The sequence below is a fragment of the Pseudomyrmex gracilis genome, unplaced genomic scaffold, assembly GCF_002006095.1.
Source record: "Pseudomyrmex gracilis isolate BER0280 unplaced genomic scaffold, ASM200609v1 scaffold_104, whole genome shotgun sequence".
Taxonomy (NCBI): Eukaryota; Metazoa; Arthropoda; class Insecta; order Hymenoptera; family Formicidae; genus Pseudomyrmex; species Pseudomyrmex gracilis.
In genome coordinates this window covers 61,816-82,195 of record NW_018020688.1, presented here as the reverse complement: position 1 = coordinate 82,195, position 20,380 = coordinate 61,816, and the positions used below count along the sequence as shown (strand labels likewise).

Here is a 20,380-nt window from a genome sequence, read left to right as displayed (position 1 = left end):
TTTAAGCGCCCAAAGTGAATGCATCTATTTATATTTTTTGAGAGAGGAATCAACCGTTATCATTCGTAAACATGCGTCATCAAAAAAGTAAACGTAAATAACTCATCAAATCTTGAACAGTTACAATAGCACTCAATAATTTGTACATAGTGTTATGTATATAACTGTGAAATAGTCGCGCGCTGTTATAGTTAACAGTTTTTTGTACGATATTTTTACAATGTTGGAATTATTTTCAAAGCGAGCTGTGTTGCAATTGCCGTCGAAACTTTGCAGTTATATCAGAAGCTATGCTTCAAAACAACATAACGACGATTTTATAAAAATTGTCGAAGTTGGACCGCGAGATGGGCTGCAAAACGAAAAGAAAATTGTGCCTACTGAAGTCAAGGTAGACTTCATCAACAAGCTATCATCGACCGGACTGAGAAGTATTGAAGTTACGAGTTTCGTATCGCCAAAATGGGTTCCTCAGATGGCAGACAATGTACAGGTTTTTCAACGAATTGAAAAGAGGACAGGTGTATCGTATCCAGTATTGGTGCCAAATTTAAGAGGTTTAGAAAATGCTATTGCAGCAGGTGTGAAAGAAATCGCAATATTTGGCGCTGCGTCAGAAGCTTTCTCTAAAACAAATACCAATTGCTCTATCGAAGAGAGTGTAAAGAACTTCAAGGTTGTTATAGAAGAGGCAAAGAGGCATGACATTAAAATCAGAGGCTATATATCCTGTATTGTTGGTTGTCCCTATGAAGGAGAGACCAAACCAGCGATTACAGCGCATTTAGCTTCAATGATGTTGGATCTAGGATGTTATGAAGTTTCTTTGGGTGATACTATAGGTGTAGGATCACCGAGTAAAATCAAACGAGTTTTGAATGAGTTGCTGTCCGTGTCTTTAAATAATTTGAATTATTTGGCGCTGCATTGTCATGATACATATGGACAGGCTCTCGCAAATGTATACGCAGGTCTCGAAAGCGGTGTAAGAGTCTTTGATTCGTCTGTTGCTGGACTGGGAGGATGTCCGTATGCCGCTGGTGCTTCGGGAAATCTAGCCACAGAAGATCTGTTGTACTTTCTAAAGGGACAAGGATTAAACACTGGTGTAGATTTTGATAAAACTGTGGAGATAGGCGATTACATCAGCAAACAATTAGGCAGAGAAAATCATTCAAAGGCTGGGACAGCTATACTGGCTAAAAAAAATAAACAGAAATATTAGTTGTGCAATATTTTAACTACTGTGATGAAACAACTGAAATCGCATTCCAAAGAACACAAATAGAGCAAATATTACAAATTATTATATGTATTTGGTAGTGATATAAATAATGTACATGGTCATATATTTTATATTTTAATAAAGAATTTTATATTTTTATTGTATATTATCTTTTTTTTTTTGTAAATGATTATGTATGTTTTACTTGCGTGTTGTTTATATTAGGTTATTCATTTGAATGTGCGCAGTCTATATATTCTACGTCTATGCAATTCGTCGCTGCCACTCCGATAAAACTTATAGATCGAAGCAAAAGTGAATTGAGCGCAATTCGACGTGTTTCCATCGACTTAAATTTGATTCTACGCCGCAGTAGGTGTGAATTAATGTTTTGGTGGAAACTAGACCACTGTGTAAAGCCTATGTCACACTACGGATTAGGATTGAGATTAGATTGAAATTTGACCAATTAGAAAAAAGAAAACCAATCCTAAGTTTAGTGATTTTCTCTCTGATTGGCCAAATTGCAATCCAATCTCAATCCTAATCCGTAGTGTGACATAGACTTAAAACAGCTTGTGTACGTAGCTGGAAAGCGCTCATTATAGAAGCTGCGTTCCAGAATTGCTGCCAGCACGCTGCCAGTGCTAAAATTGTATAATATATGTGACGTAAACTATAGATCTTTAGCGCTGGCAGTAAATTTTGGAACACAGCCATAGTAAAAGATAAACATCTTATTTGAAAAAGAAACTATACTGCTGTAAAGCCTATGTCACACTACGGATTAGGATTGAGATTGGATTGCAACTTGGCCAATCAGAGAGAAGATCACTAAACTTAGGATTGGTTTTCTTTTTTCTACTTGGTCAAATTTCAATCTAATCTCAATCCCAATCCGTAGTGTGACATAGGCTTAAAAGGTTCTGAAGAAACATCATACATTGGCATCACTGGCAATTTACTGCACATGTAGCTAGAAATTTGACCTAACCTAACCGGTGATGAGAGCAAATATAAACTTCAATACAAATTGTATTATAAATAAACATTTCTTTTTTTTTAAATAGAAATTTTATTATAAAAATAATTTAAGACAGGTCAGAATTATACAAATTTTGATAAAAATGAGTATTATACCCTCTACTACTTGGGTAAAAAGAGGTGTTGCCGCTGCGGTTCCCGACAAGGTTAGTTTCTTGGTCAACACGTGTAGCTGAGTTTTATCATTTCCAACATGAAAATTGATGTTTATACGATTTTTAGGTCGAATTAAAACCTGAAGAGCTCGAAAAGATTATAAAAGAAGCACAATCTGCTTTGGAGTAAGTAAAAAATAGCCTGTGATATTTTATCAATACAATTGTTCACACCAGATTTTTTGCAGCAATGACGAAGATTCTGATCATGACAAAGATGAGACTATCTGTAAACCATCTACATCTAACAGAAGAACTCAAGGAGAATCTTCCACAGCTGACGAATACAACTTTGAAGCTTATGATACAGAGTGTAGGAGAAAAAACTAAAAAGAATTATTAGATTTAAAGTTATTCAACACAAGAAAGTTATTCAATTGTTTTGTTTCACAGCTGGTAATATGTGTTGTCACATATCTAATGTAGCCAGCATTGATGCAGATGGTAAAGATCCTCTTATAACAAATGATGATGATGATGATTCTGATAAAGAAGATGATATTATCAAGGTTGATGACAATCTGGTGCTAGTTGGACATATTGAAAGAGATGCTAGCATCTTAGAAGTATTTGGTTTGTAGATTGTGTACACGTGTGATTAAAACACTATAATTTTTAAACAAATTTAACAAAATTATATGATATAATTGCAGTGTATAATGAAAGAGAAGGATCCTTTTATTGTCATCATGATATATTACTACCTTCAGTTCCATTATGCTTAGAATGGCTTAATTACGATCCTGCAGATTCAAAACCAGGTATATGTAATGAGAGAATAATAAAAATGTGTGTGAGAGAAATATCTAAAAGATTCTAAATACTCAAGAAGTAATTTAAACTTTTACAGGCAATTTATGTGCGGTTGGCTATATGACTCCCATAATTGAAGTATGGGATTTGGATATAATGAATTGTTTAGAGCCAGCCTATAAGTTAGGCTGTAGACCAAGTAAAAAGAAGAAACAGAAACGTGTGGGTCATAAAGATGCGGTTTTAGATATAGCATGGAACCAGAATTATACGTGAGTTTCCATCAGCTGCAGTTTAATGTGCAGTTGTTAGAATATTAACAAGAATTAATTTTAACAAAGGTTAGTTTGGTCGTGTGTGAGTCAAGAATTATTTTGTTGCAGACATATTCTTGCTAGTGGTTCAGTCGATGAAACAGTTCTGTTATGGGACTTGGAAAATTGTAAACCTGCAACCAAATTAGATTCATTCAATGAAAAAGTACAAGCGCTGAAATGGCATCCACAGGAAACTCATCAACTACTGACAGGATGTGCAGACAAGTACATTTGATTGCTCTATTATGTAATATAAATATTTGTATTTATGCATAAATATTTTGTTTGAAATATATCTTCAGGTTAGTAAGATTATTCAACTGCAAAGAAGACGTACTTGCACAAAGTTGGGTAGTATCAGGAGAAGTGGAGAGGGTGTTGTGGAATCATTTTGATCCGAATTATTTTATTGTAAGTCTTATGCAGTGTCATTTTTTATTACACACATTTGTATATTTAACACATTTATAAATTTCTTCACAGGTCAGTACGGATAATGGTTACATAGAATACTACGATGTGAGAAAAAACAAGCCATTATGGCAAATCAAAGTCCATGAAAAAGAAGTCACAGGTGAACAATTTTTATTTGATTTTCGAGAGAAATATAAATTTTCTTTGCGTATATAACATTTATGTGCAAGTTCTACAGGTCTTACCTGATATTTTCAGGTCTTTCTCTTAGCACGTCATGCCGAGGCTTATTAGTTTCTTGTTCGAATGACGGTGCAATAAAAATATGGAATCTCCTTGACAAAAAGTCTCCTACTCTCATATGCGAACAAGCGAGCAATTTAGGTGCAATACAATGCTTAGCAGCAAATCCAGACAACGGATTCATATTTGCCGCTGGCGGAGACAACAAGGAGCACAATTTCAAAGTGTTGGATATTTCGGAAATACCTGCAGGTATGTGTGTAAACTGTTTTATACAAATTATACATGTTATTCTTAACTTTTATTTCACATTATCAGTGCGGGAAAGACTGGCAGACGGACAACTTGTCACGTCGAATAGTTCCGCAAAGAAATCCAAACATTGCGATATAATGGACATCAGTGAAGATGTAAACGATATGGAAATTTAAAGTTTAGAATTAGTAAATGAACTGAGAAAGGGAAGACTTTTGAAAGTTAACACTTTCAAAAGAATATACACTTTTTATTAAACAATGATACACCTGTAAACTGTAAATAAACGATTCTCCAAGTTCTCCGTGGAATTTTTCATCTTTTTCCCTTTAGAGTTATGCTAAATTATAGAATTCACACTCTAGCTTGTGTAACAAAGAGACGTAAACAAGTATAAAACTATTTCATTTCAAAATAATTTAAAAACTCTAATGCACAAACTTGAAAACAACATGCTCTTTACTTCAAATGTTTTATTAAAGTACAGATAGCTTTGCAACATGTGAGGAGAAGCTGAAGTGATTATACGATAAGACGGTAAAGGTAATAATTTTATACGTGATTCCACAATATTGTAAAAATATAATCTGCGTGCTGGTATATCGTTCTTAAATGTGTGTCACCCGATGATCTATTGATTACAAATTCTTTTGTAAAAACATACAAGTGTTTGTGTATATATGCAACGTTTTGTTTTGGTTTTTATATGAAGAATTCAAGATATCGGTGTGTGTGTGTGCGATAATGAGAACAAGTCTAAAGATCGATCACGTGAGGATTCTTGTACAAAACGTCTTTTTAATGTTTACGGACATAATTTTTTTTACCAAATTTCATTCATCTTTTTCGCGAAATTTATATGAAATGATTTTATTCGAATACGTTGAAGATTTTTTCACGCGCGTTGAGTGTATCCGCATTCCCTCGAAATTTATTAATAATAATACACTTTTTCATTTTATAAATTTTTTCCATTTGGCTTGTTTGTGCTGGAAATAAAATGTTCGTTCTCCAATAATTTTTATTTCTTCAATAAACATGGTTTTTTCATATTCAGTACGAGAAGTACATGTGTATGTTACATATATATAAATCGATATTTGTCTATATAAATGTTTGAGAGACATCGAAATGGGCTTCGAATATAATCAGCACAAATTCAACTGTACAATATAAAATCGAAATACGTAAGTATATAATTGGGGAAATATATTCATGCAATATTTTTCGTTAAAACGTTTGGAAAAAAATTTGGTTTTCACGAACGAGTTGGAATGGGATAAAAGATGCATACCAATGCCAGTCACGCTGGTTAATTATTGTATAAAGTAAGCAAAAGTCATATGTCGCGCGCGCGTAAGACAATCCCGTTAACAAAGTCTACATAACAATCGTCTTACGACACGTTTTTTCTGGCAGTGGTCTCGGTAAATACAATAAAGTCGAGGACAATTTTATGTCAACAATGGCTTGCAGAATTCCACACAATTGACATAATGCGTTAAATATTTACAATCTCGCGTGTGCATTCTATTTAAATTCAGCGTGATAATAAATTTAGTGTATCTCACATTTCACAGAGACACTTTAAATAACACTTTAACTTCAATAAATACACAGATTAAAAACTCGAGGTCCGTGCAACAAACGCTTTTGAGTACGATTTCTGTTTTCCGCTAATATCGCTTTTAAAAAGACGCGAATTATCGCAACACAAGTAGAACGATGATTCACAAATTATATATAATTTTCGTTCAAACGAATAATATTACAAAATTGTACGGATAATGTATTCCCATTGATAGCATAAAAATGTCTGACCTTTTAGTGGGTTTATTATAAACTGCAACGCATAGTCAAACGAGCGGAAAAGTGACAGTCAACAATGGTCGTTTCTGTCTAAAAGGATGTACAACAGTTGACCATAAAGGTTGACATATATATGTATATATACGTCGTATATAATATATTAATTAGAATAATTCGTACATATATATATATATATATATATGTATATATTTTTTTTTAACATTAACATTAAGCTAAGCGTCGGTTCCCACATCGAGACTTCTCGAGTCCTGATTGGAATCGTGCTGGTTTCCACCTTCGGAACTAGCATTGCTCGACTGGTCCGATGCCTTCTTCACTTTCGGCTTGTATTCCGTGATAGTGACGGTAACATTGTTGACTGTCACCTCGTTCGTTTGCGCTGTGCTGCGGTCGATATTTTTCAAACGCGGCGGATGCCTGTTCTTACGTCTCAGCTTGTCCTTGCGGTCCTTGTCCTTGATGCCACTGGTTGTGCTACCACCGCCACTTCCTTCCTTTTTACCTGGTTTCAGAAGTGGCACATACTGTTGCTGTGCAACCTGAAATGTGAAAAAGAAATACTGGTGTTTATTTGTACATTAAATTTTGTAGCCATGATTTTTCAAGCTAATAATGTGAAAATAATTGCAGCAAACAATATAAGTGTGCATTTAAATAAAATAAGTGTTCATAAAAAAAAAATTAACATATTTCACACAATATTTATTATTCGCGCACTTGAAACTGACCTGTTGAGCTACCAATTGGGGGTTTATGCGGGGTTTCCGCGTAGAGGTTCCCTTGCGGACGTCACACATGAGGCACTTAAATGCTTCCGCTGTATTTCTATAAGTGCAGACACTGCAGTCCCAATAATTTTCTTCCAAAACCTTCGCCTGGCGTTTTCCGCTTCCCGAATGGTTCATTGTTCGTTAAAGTGAATTGTAGAACGCTATACCTTCTCAAAAGAAAGTTTCCCCTCTTTTGAGGCACTCCAAGCCTCATTAAATTTTGCGATTTTATAAACAACGGATATTTTTCTTTTTGTTTTGTTTTGGACAGAGCAAGATTAAGGATATGCAAAAGTGCTAGACGACCGTTTGAGACAATGTTCCGTACATCAACTAAGCGAGACACACCACAGTCTGTTATGTTCAATTGCTCCACCTATGTCTCTATATTGTATCACTCCAACATTACACATTTTCCCCAGTAAATCTGTAACAGATGAAAACAATCTTGTTAATTAAATGCTTATAAAATATTGCTATAATAACTTAGTACCACATCAGTGTCCAAAATAGAACAAAAACTTAAAAAATATATTGTATATTTTAGTTAGCATATTTGATTAAAATATTTTTTAAATAATTTTTCCTATAAAAAATTCTCTATATAGAAGTTATAGTGTATATATATTGTAATATACATACAAATATAGAAAAACTACATACTCTCAGAAGAATAAGAATTGATATTTGTCTGTGTATATGTACATGGATGTATATAAATATTGTGTATGTATAATATGAACCAATATTAGAGCTATTTTTAGATTTACCAGCATGTCAATAATATTTTCTAAGCACATATTTCCATTAACATCTAAAATAGAAAATTCCAAAAAGAAAACGCCAATTAATAAATACCTCAAAAAATTATTATCTCTATTGCAGAATAGATAACAAACATCTAAAAGATTTGCGTTATACAGATTTGTTTCCTAACGCGTGCCAATCGCGCTAAGAATTGTTAACAAATGTAAAAGCACAGTTTATACGAAAGAAAATAAATTGATCTTTCTCGAGACACCTCGGGCTTCATTGAACGAACATTAACGTCGCGTCATTGCTTTTATTTGTCAACACACAATTGACCTCGTCTAACACACAGTATGACAACACACACGTTACTTACACTCCCTATTTACTGATAGTGAATTCGGTCGCTTACACTATTGCGCACCGAGAACACCAAGTTTTTCAGCCACACGGACGAAACTTTCTATCGTTCCGATACGGTGAAATCGTGTCCTATCTCGACGTCGAACTGCTATCATGCGATTCTTAATATACTATATATAACGTCTATATTTTTATATTTCAACAAAAACTCTTCCCGATCGTCTTTTTCTGCTGCCTGAGAGAGTCCGAGAATACACCGTCACCGGGGTTTTAGCTTATCGCGTTAGCTCGGCATCGAGCGGAATTAAACGCGCGCTCGGAGAAGATGCAGAACCGCATGCGATTAAGTTGCAACGGAAGGTCGTCTCTCACGACCGCCTGCGGGAATTTTTCCACGAGCGCAGTCCGCTGCGCTTCCCAAAATCCGTGATTTTTCGGATACGAAAGATAAACGTTCGCTTCCCGAGTCACGAGCATTCCAGAATGTGATTCTCGCGAGTGCGGCTTTTCGACGAGCGACGCGCTCACGACGGACGACGCATCCTGTCACGGCGAAACAGATGGAGTTCATCGGTGCATCATTGCGTTGCGCCGTTGTGTACAACGAATGCACACGCGTGGCAGTAGTGTGTACGTGTACGGCGCTCGTTGGTGTGCGTCACTACACGCACGACAACGCAAATGCACGCGAGCGTATGCCAACAGGCTCGCCTTGCGCTCGCACATTCCAGCGACGGCGGGGACAAAAATCGGGACGGAACGCGCTCCGTTCCCCGGGAAGGAAACAGACGTCCTCCCCGAGAAAAAGAAGACTCGCCGGCGCCGCTGTCCGATGCAGCGATGGGGAGATCGTGGAACTTAACGGTCACACTGGGTTCGATCTGAAATTCGCTTCGCGCGCATGCGTCAGCCCGGTCGTGGAATTTCAATTCCAATTGAGATGATTCGAGAAGATCTGAGTTCCGTGTTCCGTCCGTGAGAACGGCCATTGTTATCGAGGCCCTTCGTCAATTCGGCAAAAGAAAAAGCCTCCACCTTTACAGGCCTCATTTTTTTTTTCTGAAAATGAATGATGTGACGCACATCACTTAAAGCTCGTATCATCGATTGGAATTGCGATGGGAGTTCGACCAATTAAAGTAAAGTTCACCAACTATAGAAGAGATAAAGGCCGGTATTCACAATCGTTGGCTCTCTTTGTTCCGATTGGTCAAATTTTGCTTCAAGTCCAATCGGGTCCGTCATTGGTCACTTCGGCAAATCGATTTAAATCGATATTAACTCGAAATGCAAATCGAGAAAGTTGCACTATTATTGCAGTTGTAGATTTACTACGTAATTATGTTCGTTCATGGGCGAAACACGTCCGGATGACGTAACATCGTCCGATCTGCAGCGGCGTTTGGATTGGTCGCGCGTAGGTCGTACGATCGTTTGTATTTTTTCAGTATTGCGTTTGACATATCGGAATAGTTCGCACAAGCTATCTGTGCTACGCTCTTTTTGCGAGTTTTATTCGATACTGTTAAATGTTTAAAACTGACAAAACATAATGGCAGACGCGGGAGGATGGGTTCCGGCCCAAGACAATGATTTCTCAAATTTTCAATCGACTGACAGCTTTAATCTTAACGAAGTCACCGGTATCGATGGTACGTGTCTACGTTACCGCACTTTATCGATATCTGCTTTGCTCGGCTTTTTAAATATATGCGTATCTAGGAATGTTGCAATAATGATAATTATGTCACTTTACAGTCTGCCAATATTTAACACATTAACAAAGACATGTAATTTGCTTTTGAAGTACGATTGACATTTAATTGTTCCGAATATTTTACTCTCTCTCTCTCTCTGTGCGTTCCCCAAGTTAAAATTAAAATTTATGTATTGGGTAACACGCATACGCACACACGTATGTGTAGATTTTATATTGCACACATGTATGATTATATTTTATATTGCAGATCTTATTACTAATTGTGACAGTGAATTATTGACAAATGTGACAAATGAGCTCTTCAGCGATGAAGCCTTACTATCTGAATTGGAAGACCCCATACCAATGGATGTAATGGACGGAGAAAATTTTAATTTCTTAAATATCAACAACTCTGAAGAATTCAAAGATTTCAAGGATCCTGCTATTCTGAAGCACACAAATGTTCAAAATGCTAATGTTTTGGTGGCACAACAAACAGCCACAGATAACAGTCAACCTGTTGCTTATGTGCAACAACAAGACATTGCATCACCACAACCAAACAGGCAGCAAAGAATATCAGTGGCTTCCACGACGCCTACTGTGTTCAGTTCGCAGTATGCAATACCTCAGAATGTGAATTTTAATGTTCAATCGCCGAACGTTGTGACTTTAGCTCCGGTCACTCAGCAGCAATTACTTCTGCCAGCCAAATTAATAAAATCAGAATCTCTTGTGTATTCGAAGGGTGCGCAAACTATTACGTCAACTCCAGTGCAACATCAAATACATACTTTAGTGAATACCGCAAATGGGACGGTATTAACTACAGGTAAAGAAAATTAATTTATAAGCAATTAGCTTTTAGCTCATCTTTTGAAACGCAAGATATGTAATTACGCAACATTATATAGAATTGATAGTTTTCTAACTCTATGTAAAAGGGATTCCTGTTGTGCTGGATACTGACAAGGTACAAATCAATCGTTTGAACACAAGCGCACACGTGGGCGTACCGAGAGTCAGGGAAGTGAAACGTAGCGCTCACAACGCGATCGAAAGACGATACAGAACGTCTATCAATGACAAAATAATTGAATTGAAAAACATCATAGTCGGGGTTGACGCCAAACTAAACAAGTCCGCAATTTTACGGAAAACAATTGACTACATTAGGTAATAAGATTTAAAAATTTCTTGCTTCACACACGGCGATAGATAATAATTCAACTTCACACGCTGCTGAGGAATATATTTTAATTCTGTCGCACAAATGCAGATATTTGCAGAATACCAATGCGAAGTTAAAGGCTGAGAATTTGTCGTTGAAAGTGGCTGCTCAACGACACAATCTTCGCGATTTATTGACATGTGGTGAACTAACACCTCCACGTTCAGACACAAGCGAGCCGTCTTTGTCGCCAGCACCGGCACCACTTTCGCCACCTTCGCCGTCGTCTGTGAAGGACGATTCAGACGCGTTGCAAAACCTGCATCCCGTATCTGCCTCGTCCAACAGCGGTTTGAGAGATCATACGCGATTGGTATTGTGCGGATTCATGCTGATGTTCCTGGCATTCAATCCTCTCGGCGTGCTCGTGAACAACGTCGGACGGTTCAACTACGATTACTTGAACACAAAAGTGGACGGACGGACAATATTGAATTATCAAGGTACATGATGGTTTGCAAATGGCAAATAAGTTTATTTTTCACTTTATTTTGATCAACTTTTCTGAGTCCTGATCAACATTCTTAGTCCTTGTGTATGTTATATAGATCAACCGGAAGTGGAAAGGCAAGTGTGGAGCAACGTTGTTCTCTGGCTCATCAATCTGATACTTCTCGCAAGCGGTCTCTGTAAACTGTTGATATACAGCGATCCCGTTTTGCCAACCGACAGCAAGCTCTTCCTCGAATTACGCCGTTGGAGACGTCAGGCCGAGTTTAACATATCCAAGCACGAATACACCCAAGCGTATCGCGACTTGCATCAGTGTTTGCAATACTTTGGCCGATCTTTCCCGCTGTCACGCACGGAGATCTATCTCGCTACCACGTGGCAGATAATCCGACAGGTTTTACACAAGTTGTGGCTGGGCAGATGGGTCATGCAGATCAACAGATGGCTGTCGGAGAAGTCAGAGCGACAGCAAGCGGAGATGACCGCCGTGGAGATATCTATCGTTTATCAGCACATGTTCTGCCTTCGTTTATCCGAGGGAACGCGAGACTCGACGCTGTATCTCGCTCTTTGCGCGCTCAATTACGCGGAAGCTGCCGGCGAGAATATGCCGAAACCGCTTCTCGCGGAGATCTACGTGAACGCAGCGTTATGCTTGAAACAATCGTTCTTTCCGTACATACACAAGTACTATCTCGGCAAGGCTCGCGTCCTGTTATCCTCCTGCAAAGTTCCCTCGAAACTCAAGTGGATCATGACCGACGAAGGCGCCAAATTTTTAGCGTCTCAGAAGTGGCAGTACAAAAAGCATTCCGACAGCGAGTTTACGTCGCAAAACAGCAGAGCGGATCCGCTGTCGTACGCGGCTCGTGCGTACAGGGATTATTTGATCGAGCAGTGCATGCGTTCGCTGACTGGCACTGTTGGAGAATGTCACGCGTCTTCCGTGCTCGAAATGGGACGACTCATTGTCGCGTCCGCGGAAGTGGATCCTTGCTTCATGTGCACTGATCAAGATAATGCGGAAAGTACGCAAATATTCAATCGTACAAAACAAAACTATTAGAATTTTGTTCTATATTTATCGACTTATGAATTACGTGCATGAGAATTTTTTTATCTACAGTATGCGAAGATGAAATTGGATTGTGGTGGGGAGCGGTAATATGCGCTGCCGCTAGTTGGAGATTGGGAGAGGAAGACTCGAAAGCGTGGAGTATCGTGGAGAGCAAATTCCCCTACGAACGGAATTATCAGATCAGTGACAACAACAGCAGCAACTCGTTACCGCACGCGGTATTCAACGTCCTGCAAGCAGCGAAACACTCAACGAAGCTGATTTCCACACGTTCCATCGATCAGGCGGGACTGTTGCTCGAACAATCTATGGTGTACTATCACTGCAAGGAGAAATTGTCGCAGAAAGTCTTAGTAAGTTATCAGGATATTTTTGATACGATACAATATACTTGTGATAATTTGATCAAATTATCGGGTGCGATAATTTTTACATCTGCATGTTCCTCAAATCAAAAAACTCAGATGTAAAAAATACTTTTATTTCTCTCTCGCGTATTATTACATGGAGTTTCAAATTCTGTTATAACGCTTTAACTTATGCCTAAGATATTAGTTACACATAGTTATGCTGAAAGTAACTTCTTCAAGCAATAACATCCGTGCTCTATCGATTACCTGTTACAAGTGTGCATTGTAGTTGCATTGCATGAAATATAACTATGCAATACTCCTGCAGTGCAACGCTTGTGGCAGGTCCGCAGCGCCATGTACATAAATTTTATGTCCCATCTGAATCGTGCGTATTGCGTGCAACCGCTCGTCACTAATTGTTCTAATTTTTTGATTGTTGTTCGCTCTTTAGCTCATGCAATTGTGGGTTTGCGACTGGCTTCTGGAATTGCGTACGACACTGTGGCAAGACTTCGACGCCGAATCAGAGAGATCAACTGCAAACCTGTCTCTTGTAGGATTTCAACGGGACTTAGCATGCTTGAGACAACTGTGTCAACATATTCCAGTATGTATAAATTCGTCATTTAGTTTTTTTTTTCTTATATTCATTGAAATCTAACCAAATTCGAACGTGTTATGTATTTTTTTTTTAGTCCGTGTTGCCACGAGTGTTTCTGTACGAGGCAACGGCGCGTATCATGGCTGGTGCGACACCGGTGAGGACTCAGATTCTGTTGGATCGAAGTCTCCATCACAGAAATTCACGCTCCTCCATCATATGCGGAAAGGATCGGTCGCAGGAGCAGAATAATGGCGAGAGAGAGCATGCCGTTGCGTTGTGTCTGGCGTGCAGGCATCTGCCGACGTTGCTTTTAGCTTCTCCGGGTGAACGTGCTGGTATGCTTACGGAAGCTGCCAAGACGTTGGAACGAATAGGAGACAGAAAGCGACTTCAAGAATGTTACAAACTGATGCGGCAATTAGGTTCTGCGATCACAGTTAATTGAAATGTTAACGTTTTGTAGCAGATATAAATGTTAACGTTTTTTAAAAAAAACCTACACTTATATTTAAAAAAGCATGAATATTTACATATGTTCTTTTGAGAAATTTTTGTATTGTGATTATTTCCGGATTTAGAACGATAGTTTATTTCTGAGAAATGGGCCTAGCACAATAGACAAAATATAATAAAAATAAATATTAAATAAGAAATTTGAATTATTTCTTTACAAAACAAGAAATTAGAAGAAATTAATGCATCATAAATTAAAAATAAGAATATGGAATAATTAATCTATTCCGTTCTCGTTTGATGTAACATTATTTCAAGTTTCTTTTCTAAATATTTAATATTCATTCCTATACCTAATATTTTTTCTATTGTGTTCAAGGTCTTAAGATTTGTAATATTGTATGTATGTACATGTATATAATTTATAAAAAAAATATATTTAAGGAAAACAACATTTTACTATATTAATCTATTATATTATCAATCTCTATTATACTATTATATTACTATCTACAATGAGACAAAAAACAAAAATGAGATACTTAGTAACACGAGATTCAACAACTTAAGACGAAGAAACGTGAAGTTATTGACTTAAAAATATTTGTTTAGTTAAACGGTGACGTTTTCGCGGCAGTATTTCCTGACCGTCGACTTTAGCGTAGTTGTGACATTGATTATGATTTTTATCTTCAAGCAAGAAATCTTCAAAAGTCTGTTCGAGAGCATCATATGACGTGCTAGACATGATGTTCGATTTTTTTATGAGATCCAGCAACATTCGTATTTTCATGGCAGTTTTCACGTTTCTGCGATTTGTTTGTCTCTTGAATAATTGAAATTCTGTTTGAACATCTGTTTTCTTCTTTTTTAATTCCTCTTCTGTCTCAAACATGAGCCGTTTGAACATGTCCGCTTGCACTTCTAAATCGTGTTCGTGTTTCTTCCGCATAGACTCGATAACTCCTTGAAGATGTTTTATCTCGTCCTCGAGTTTTGTTACTCGGTCGGGGCTTTGCTGCTTTTTATTTTTGCATGTTCCGAAACTTCTACTAGTTTCCGACTCTGTGCAAATATAATTAAATTTCTAATGAGATATTCTTGAAAAAGTGGTTTCTATATGAAAATATCATTTGGAGCGATACAAATCGCATACCTTGTGCACAACCCGCAGTCTTATTTTGTATAAATTGATCGAGTACTATTACTTCTGAAAAAAAAAGAAAATACACAGGAATTACATCAGGTACAAAGCAAAGTACCAATAAAAATAGTACACACACCTAGCGAAGGTTTTGTATTCTCTTTAATGTGAGGTGTGTGGTTGGCTACTTTTACTGTAGGAACTACGTCCGTTTTTAAAAGCTTTCTCTTGGACATCGGTTTGTTGTGGAAATCCGTGGGCTTAAAATGTAATTCGCATATTCGACTGGACTCGCCAGGTATCCAGTTTTCTCTACCTGTTGCTTGTATCCATTGACGTAGCACAGGTTCTATCAGTAATGGAAATCTACAAAAATGTATACATTGACTAAAATTTAAAAATATATACAACAATATTTGTTCTAAACTTTATTTTAGAATTTACTTGAAAAAATGAATCTGATTCTTTCCCTTTGAGCTCGGACACTTATTAACGGCACATCGAATAGGCATGTTTCCGCATATCATATAAATTTTATATATATATGTGTGTGTGTATCAAAATAAATTGCTTTTTTGCGATACAAAATTTGGACAAAGGATGCGTTCTGTTATTTACAGTAGATAATGAAACTAGCTTTGTGATACTGGATCAGTCCACGTGAGGGCGATGTCCCATTGAGCGGAAATATATAGCGGAACGGAATGTGCGGAACCAGCTCGACCAATCATAGCCATTCCGTTTTCTTTCCTTCGCTTTTTCTATGGTTACGATTACGTCGAGCTGGTTCCGCACATTCCGTTCCGCTATAGATTTCCACTCAATGGGACATCGCCCTGACAGTTTACTAGAACAACCAATCGCATTAGATTGGCTGATTCGGTTCTGGTGTTTCATGTAAATGCCCAATAATTCGAAGTATCGATTCTGAAACATTACATCTTCGAGATCTCTTTTCTTGTGTCGACGGCGACAAAAGTGAGTTTTTTTACAGGTTTTATCATTATTTTTAGATTATTTTTTACAATTTAGACGAAGTAAAAGTATTGTTCCTTTCTATATATCGAATACTTGCGTTCGTAACATTTGATTGTCTTTACCTCGGTCAAAAGATAAAAAACATCCAATTTGATTTAATTGGTTTTTCGAACCACGTGTTTTTTTACATCGCAGATTGCGCATTACGTGTAGAAATTTTTATAAAATACAAAAAGTCTTACGCTTGAGAATCTAATATCTTGAATTTATAACATAATTTCTTGAACTTATCGTGTCTGCATTCGTATGAAAAGATTTTACATGTTTGTAGGTTAGGTTAGGTTCTCTCTTGCTTGTTCACAGTGCGAAAAGCAAATAATAAGAATACTAATAATGCAAATTAAATTTTTGTTTCAGAATAACACAGCGCAATGACTAATTCAAAGGGTTACAGACGCGGCACGAGAGACTTGTTCTCTCGGAAATTCCGTAAACATGGAACCATTCCCTTGTCCACGTACATGAAAACGTACAAAGTCGGCGATATCGTCGACATCAAGGGAAACGGCGCCGTACAGAAGGGCATGCCGTACAAGGTTTATCACGGTAAGACCGGTCGTGTGTTCAATGTGACGGCACACGCTCTGGGAGTGATTGTGAACAAGAGGGTTCGCGGGCGCATCATCGCCAAGAGGATCAACGTGCGCATCGAACACGTGAGCCATTCCAAGTGCCGAGACGACTTCCTCAAGCGCGTCAAGGAGAACGAGAGGCTGAGGAAAGAGGCGAAGGAGAAGAAAATTCGCGTTCAACTCAAGAGACAGCCAGCTGAACCGTCTAAAGCGCATATTGTGTCAGGAAAGGAAGCGCCCATTCTACTTGCACCTGTCCCATATGAATTTATTGCTTAAATATTAAATAAACTCGAATTTTGAAAATAAAAGGTTGTTCTTGTCTCATTGTTGTTTTATTTCTCCTCACAAACACGCGGTGTAAAATGACACAAGGTCACTCTTCTCATAACAATAGTTTTTTATTATTCTCAGTCATATCTTTACATTTGTATAGAATCTGATAGTGCTTCCAACGTTTCTCTTTGTATTGACAAATACGCAAGTATACAATAACTAATTGAATCCATTCTCTTCAAAAACAGACTAGCTCACGAATAATATAAATAAATATAAATACTATATGAACCTTGGTACCAATTGTTTTTTTCTTTCAACGATCGGTGGATTGTAAAAGTTGAATTAAAAAACGTTCTACAACAAATTTAGATAACCAGAAAATAATGTTTTCTATATATCATACAAAAGTTTTTTTATATGTTAGATAGAAAAAAAATTTTATTTTCTGTTTATCTAAACTTATTTATATGTATAAATTTAGAAATAAAAAAAATATATATACTCAAACCATTTATATCATATTTTTCCCTCATAAATAATCTGACGTAATAGAATATTCGAAACTTCACATTTACACTGCGCACTTTGTTGAAATATGAATGAGTGTACGAGTGTAGAAGAAGGAGTTAACTTTGATCTACTATTTGTATTAAACTTTAACTACAATCTCGCGATTGATAGAATAAAATATAACCAGTTTCGGAGCTCTTCTGAATATCCGACGTGAGTCCATAAAAATCTTCTATAGTTGACGCATCAATTTTCTGTAAATACAAAATTTGTTACTTTCTTTTATCAAAAACATACGAATAAAAGCTCAACGAACGACTTACATCGACCATATCATCGTCAAAAAGTAACCAGAATCCGTGACTTTTAACTATAGAAATGTAATGCCCTCGATTAGGCCCACTTCCGCAATGTATCACAACTGCCACCAAATCATACAAACGATCTGGATTTACAGCATCATCACTCTGAATTTAAACAAAAACGAAAACGTTACTATTACAATGACATTTAAAAATTTTTCAAATTATTATTGATTATAGAAGAAAATTTGAGATCTTTCGCGATCATTCTACTGAAAAACAAAGACTTACAGTATTGAAAAGTCTGAGCTCCAATGGAAAAACCACTCTGTGAGATACTTTAATGTGACGATTATACTGTTCCACATATTTGAATCTTTTCAAGTGCAACGCCAAAATCATAGGTAACTTCTTAACTCTCATTCGTTTCTACAATTTAAAATCACATTTATATTATAATTGTATACTGTAATAATAACTTGTGTGACTTGTGTTGTAACTTATGATGTATAAATAACAAAACAGTATTGCAAGATTATTACCTGAGCTTCCTGGTAACTGCTGCAATGATCACACTTGAATTTGTTGTCGCTACACAAGGTCTCTGTATTGGAAAAGCATCTGAGGCAGTGTGTGATTGATGTGTTTTGATCTACGTCAACTTGTAAGTCAAAGAAATCCTCATCTTTGCTAGACACAGTCTCACAGTTAAGGCAGCGCGTTTCCGACGTCAGTATCCCTTGAAATATCTCATGAACCCACGTAGGCTCAGGTGGTGAACTAGCAGCATCTCCTGCTCCGCATTTTCCTCCACCAGGTTTGCTCTGACTTCTCTCCGCTAGCGTGTGGAATTACAATCACAAGTTGTCACATAAACGTTAAAAAAAACAAAAAAAAAAAAAACAAACGAAATACTTACCCAGAATAATTTCATTTATGTGATTTATAAGGAAGTTCAGAAACTCGTGTGCATCTTGTTGCATGTAGTTGTCAAATTCCTCTAAAATATGTTCAATTAAATTTCAATTAAAGCGAATTAATTTAAATTTCCACATCTGCTTTTGAACACATTGTACCAACCTTTCTCTTTCCTCAGCCTGGCAATGAATTTTTTTGGTGCTATGGAACCTACTTTTTTCTTTTGGGTCGCAATACTGTAGAACAAGTCTGCTAGACATGTTAGCAATGTTTCTTTAGTTCGTTTGTTTCTTGCTTTGTATTCTAAAACTTTTTCTCTGAAGGGACGACAAAAATATAAAGCTTGCAGCACTGAATTGCTATAACATGTATTGCCAAACTGCAAAAGTACATTTTTGTTAAGAATCACAAATTTAATGTACAAAGTTGTGATGTTTTAAACAATGTTGAAATTATCACACTCACATTTACTAAACCAAAGTAATGCTCATTAGGTGGAAACTGATCAGAGCCAATATCTCTCTCCAATTGGGATATGTTTGCACCCTGAAATTACAGACAACACAAAAGTACAAGTATAATTTTTTCACAAAATAAACGCATTTAGGAAACACAAACATGCAGTAATTAAATAGAATTACAATATAATTGCAAGAGTGTTTAAAATAATATAATTAAAAAACATTAACAATCACAGTTTGTCATATATAAATTAAAAATAGGCGAGCGATTCCAACAGCACATGTACTAATCTCGTGATAACTCACAAAAGATACACGATCGATCACACGTGCAAAGTCGGAGCAATTTTATAGCGCGTATAACGAGTTACATCTAAAGCGCGATGTTAAAAATGTACGCGATCGCGTCTATATTTTTTACGCCGAGCATTGTCTCTCGGAGTACTTACCATTTTATGACACGGTGATTAGAGTGTGACACTGACAAGCACTCAGCACGGACTTGAACAGCAGCATAAACTCCATCGTATCGTGTGCGGGATTTATCGGCTAGAGCATTTCCCTGACCAGACAAATCCGTCTCAAATACCGCAATAACAGCGTTTCACGTGTCACTCTTCCGAAAAAAATCTCTCGACGATCGCTCCGCGTTCGTTTCTCACGAACGACAAATATCACGAGCGTATCAGCTCGGAATCAGCCGGAAATTCGATTTCGTTGCACCTGTTTTGCACCTCGTCCTGTGAGAATCACAGTGCGAATTCCTCGAGAGCAGTTAAAACGCGCCCATCCCCACCACCTTCCCGCCGATACGTCACACATTCGGATTTCCATTGACGCAAAAGTATCCATAGCATATGGCTAGTCTACAATGGGAGTAGGCAGTATAGAGTAAGAAGTAAGGTTCTTGGAGTTCTTTTATTTTTGTCTATACAAGTAATTATTTTGCGTTTTTTAACACACGTCTTTCATTGGCTAACAGTAAGGCAGTAGGCAGTGCGAAATGGGAATTGTCCATTTTGTTATTCCCGTCGTCGTTTCTTCACCGAAAAATAGTTTACTCTCTACTCCTTACAACTTTCATTGTAGACTAGCCATTATATCTCTATTGGCTAGTCTACAATGAAGGTAGTAAGGCTGACGTGTATGTTAGATTCCGCTGT

General features: G+C 37.1%; 7 protein-coding genes across 12 annotated transcripts; 4 read left to right on the top strand and 3 right to left on the bottom strand.

Annotated features, from left to right (window-relative positions):
• The first annotated feature begins 38 nt into the window (after positions 1-38).
• On the top strand, positions 39-1,346 carry LOC109855990 (hydroxymethylglutaryl-CoA lyase, mitochondrial). The gene has a single exon (XM_020430764.1). The coding sequence runs from the start codon at positions 221-223 to the stop codon at positions 1,223-1,225; it is 1,005 nt and encodes a 334-aa protein (XP_020286353.1). The 5' UTR covers positions 39-220; the 3' UTR covers positions 1,226-1,346.
• Positions 1,347-2,209: 863 nt separating this feature from the next.
• On the top strand, positions 2,210-4,707 carry LOC109855996 (periodic tryptophan protein 1 homolog). 2 transcript variants are annotated; one of them, XM_020430775.1, is made up of 11 exons: positions 2,210-2,415; positions 2,492-2,550; positions 2,613-2,737; positions 2,818-2,997; positions 3,078-3,185; positions 3,275-3,449; positions 3,561-3,719; positions 3,797-3,905; positions 3,978-4,068; positions 4,167-4,403; positions 4,470-4,707. In XM_020430775.1, the coding sequence occupies exons 1-11, from the start codon at positions 2,353-2,355 to the stop codon at positions 4,580-4,582; spliced, it is 1,419 nt and encodes a 472-aa protein (XP_020286364.1). In that variant the 5' UTR covers positions 2,210-2,352; the 3' UTR covers positions 4,583-4,707. The 2 variants fall into 2 exon arrangements, with proteins under 2 accessions (XP_020286364.1, XP_020286363.1); XM_020430774.1 differs by having other exon boundaries at positions 4,167-4,707.
• Positions 4,708-4,864: 157 nt separating this feature from the next.
• Positions 4,865-9,006, bottom strand: LOC109855997 (RING1 and YY1-binding protein). 2 transcript variants are annotated; one of them, XM_020430776.1, is made up of 3 exons: positions 8,133-9,006; positions 6,965-7,433; positions 4,865-6,775 (listed from the first exon to the last, which is right to left on the bottom strand). In XM_020430776.1, exons 2-3 carry the CDS (start codon positions 7,139-7,141, stop codon positions 6,449-6,451), a joined length of 504 nt encoding a protein of 167 aa, XP_020286365.1. In that variant the 5' UTR covers positions 7,142-7,433; positions 8,133-9,006; the 3' UTR covers positions 4,865-6,448. The 2 variants fall into 2 exon arrangements, with proteins under 2 accessions (XP_020286365.1, XP_020286366.1); XM_020430777.1 differs by lacking the exon at positions 8,133-9,006 and adding an exon at positions 7,865-8,096.
• Positions 9,007-9,523: 517 nt separating this feature from the next.
• LOC109856002 (sterol regulatory element-binding protein 2) lies at positions 9,524-14,385 on the top strand. Of its 2 annotated transcripts, none has more exons than XM_020430785.1 (8): positions 9,524-9,771; positions 10,087-10,653; positions 10,766-10,997; positions 11,101-11,495; positions 11,601-12,533; positions 12,632-12,936; positions 13,388-13,543; positions 13,632-14,385. In XM_020430785.1, exons 1-8 carry the CDS (start codon positions 9,672-9,674, stop codon positions 13,983-13,985), a joined length of 3,042 nt encoding a protein of 1,013 aa, XP_020286374.1. In that variant the 5' UTR covers positions 9,524-9,671; the 3' UTR covers positions 13,986-14,385. The 2 variants fall into 2 exon arrangements, with proteins under 2 accessions (XP_020286374.1, XP_020286375.1); XM_020430786.1 differs by lacking the exon at positions 9,524-9,771 and adding an exon at positions 9,882-9,975.
• Positions 14,386-14,475: 90 nt separating this feature from the next.
• Positions 14,476-15,773, bottom strand: LOC109855994 (THAP domain-containing protein 3-like). Of its 2 annotated transcripts, none has more exons than XM_020430770.1 (4): positions 15,582-15,773; positions 15,277-15,524; positions 15,150-15,203; positions 14,476-15,058 (listed from the first exon to the last, which is right to left on the bottom strand). In XM_020430770.1, the coding sequence occupies exons 1-4, from the start codon at positions 15,662-15,664 to the stop codon at positions 14,580-14,582; spliced, it is 864 nt and encodes a 287-aa protein (XP_020286359.1). In that variant the 5' UTR covers positions 15,665-15,773; the 3' UTR covers positions 14,476-14,579. The 2 variants fall into 2 exon arrangements, with proteins under 2 accessions (XP_020286359.1, XP_020286360.1); XM_020430771.1 differs by having other exon boundaries at positions 15,277-15,503; positions 15,582-15,767.
• A 235-nt stretch (positions 15,774-16,008) lies between these two features.
• Positions 16,009-17,074, top strand: LOC109856004 (60S ribosomal protein L21). 2 transcript variants are annotated; one of them, XM_020430788.1, is made up of 2 exons: positions 16,009-16,115; positions 16,533-17,074. In XM_020430788.1, exon 2 carries the CDS (start codon positions 16,547-16,549, stop codon positions 17,024-17,026), a length of 480 nt encoding a protein of 159 aa, XP_020286377.1. In that variant the 5' UTR covers positions 16,009-16,115; positions 16,533-16,546; the 3' UTR covers positions 17,027-17,074. The 2 variants fall into 2 exon arrangements, with proteins under 2 accessions (XP_020286377.1, XP_020286378.1); XM_020430789.1 differs by lacking the exon at positions 16,009-16,115 and adding an exon at positions 16,221-16,451.
• Positions 17,075-17,478: 404 nt separating this feature from the next.
• On the bottom strand, positions 17,479-20,001 carry LOC109856003 (ubiquitin carboxyl-terminal hydrolase 46). The gene is made up of 8 exons (XM_020430787.1): positions 19,667-20,001; positions 19,222-19,302; positions 18,919-19,135; positions 18,758-18,838; positions 18,381-18,676; positions 18,130-18,267; positions 17,860-18,003; positions 17,479-17,790 (listed from the first exon to the last, which is right to left on the bottom strand). The coding sequence occupies exons 1-8, from the start codon at positions 19,667-19,669 to the stop codon at positions 17,683-17,685; spliced, it is 1,068 nt and encodes a 355-aa protein (XP_020286376.1). The 5' UTR covers positions 19,670-20,001; the 3' UTR covers positions 17,479-17,682.
• Positions 20,002-20,380: the final 379 nt, after the last annotated feature.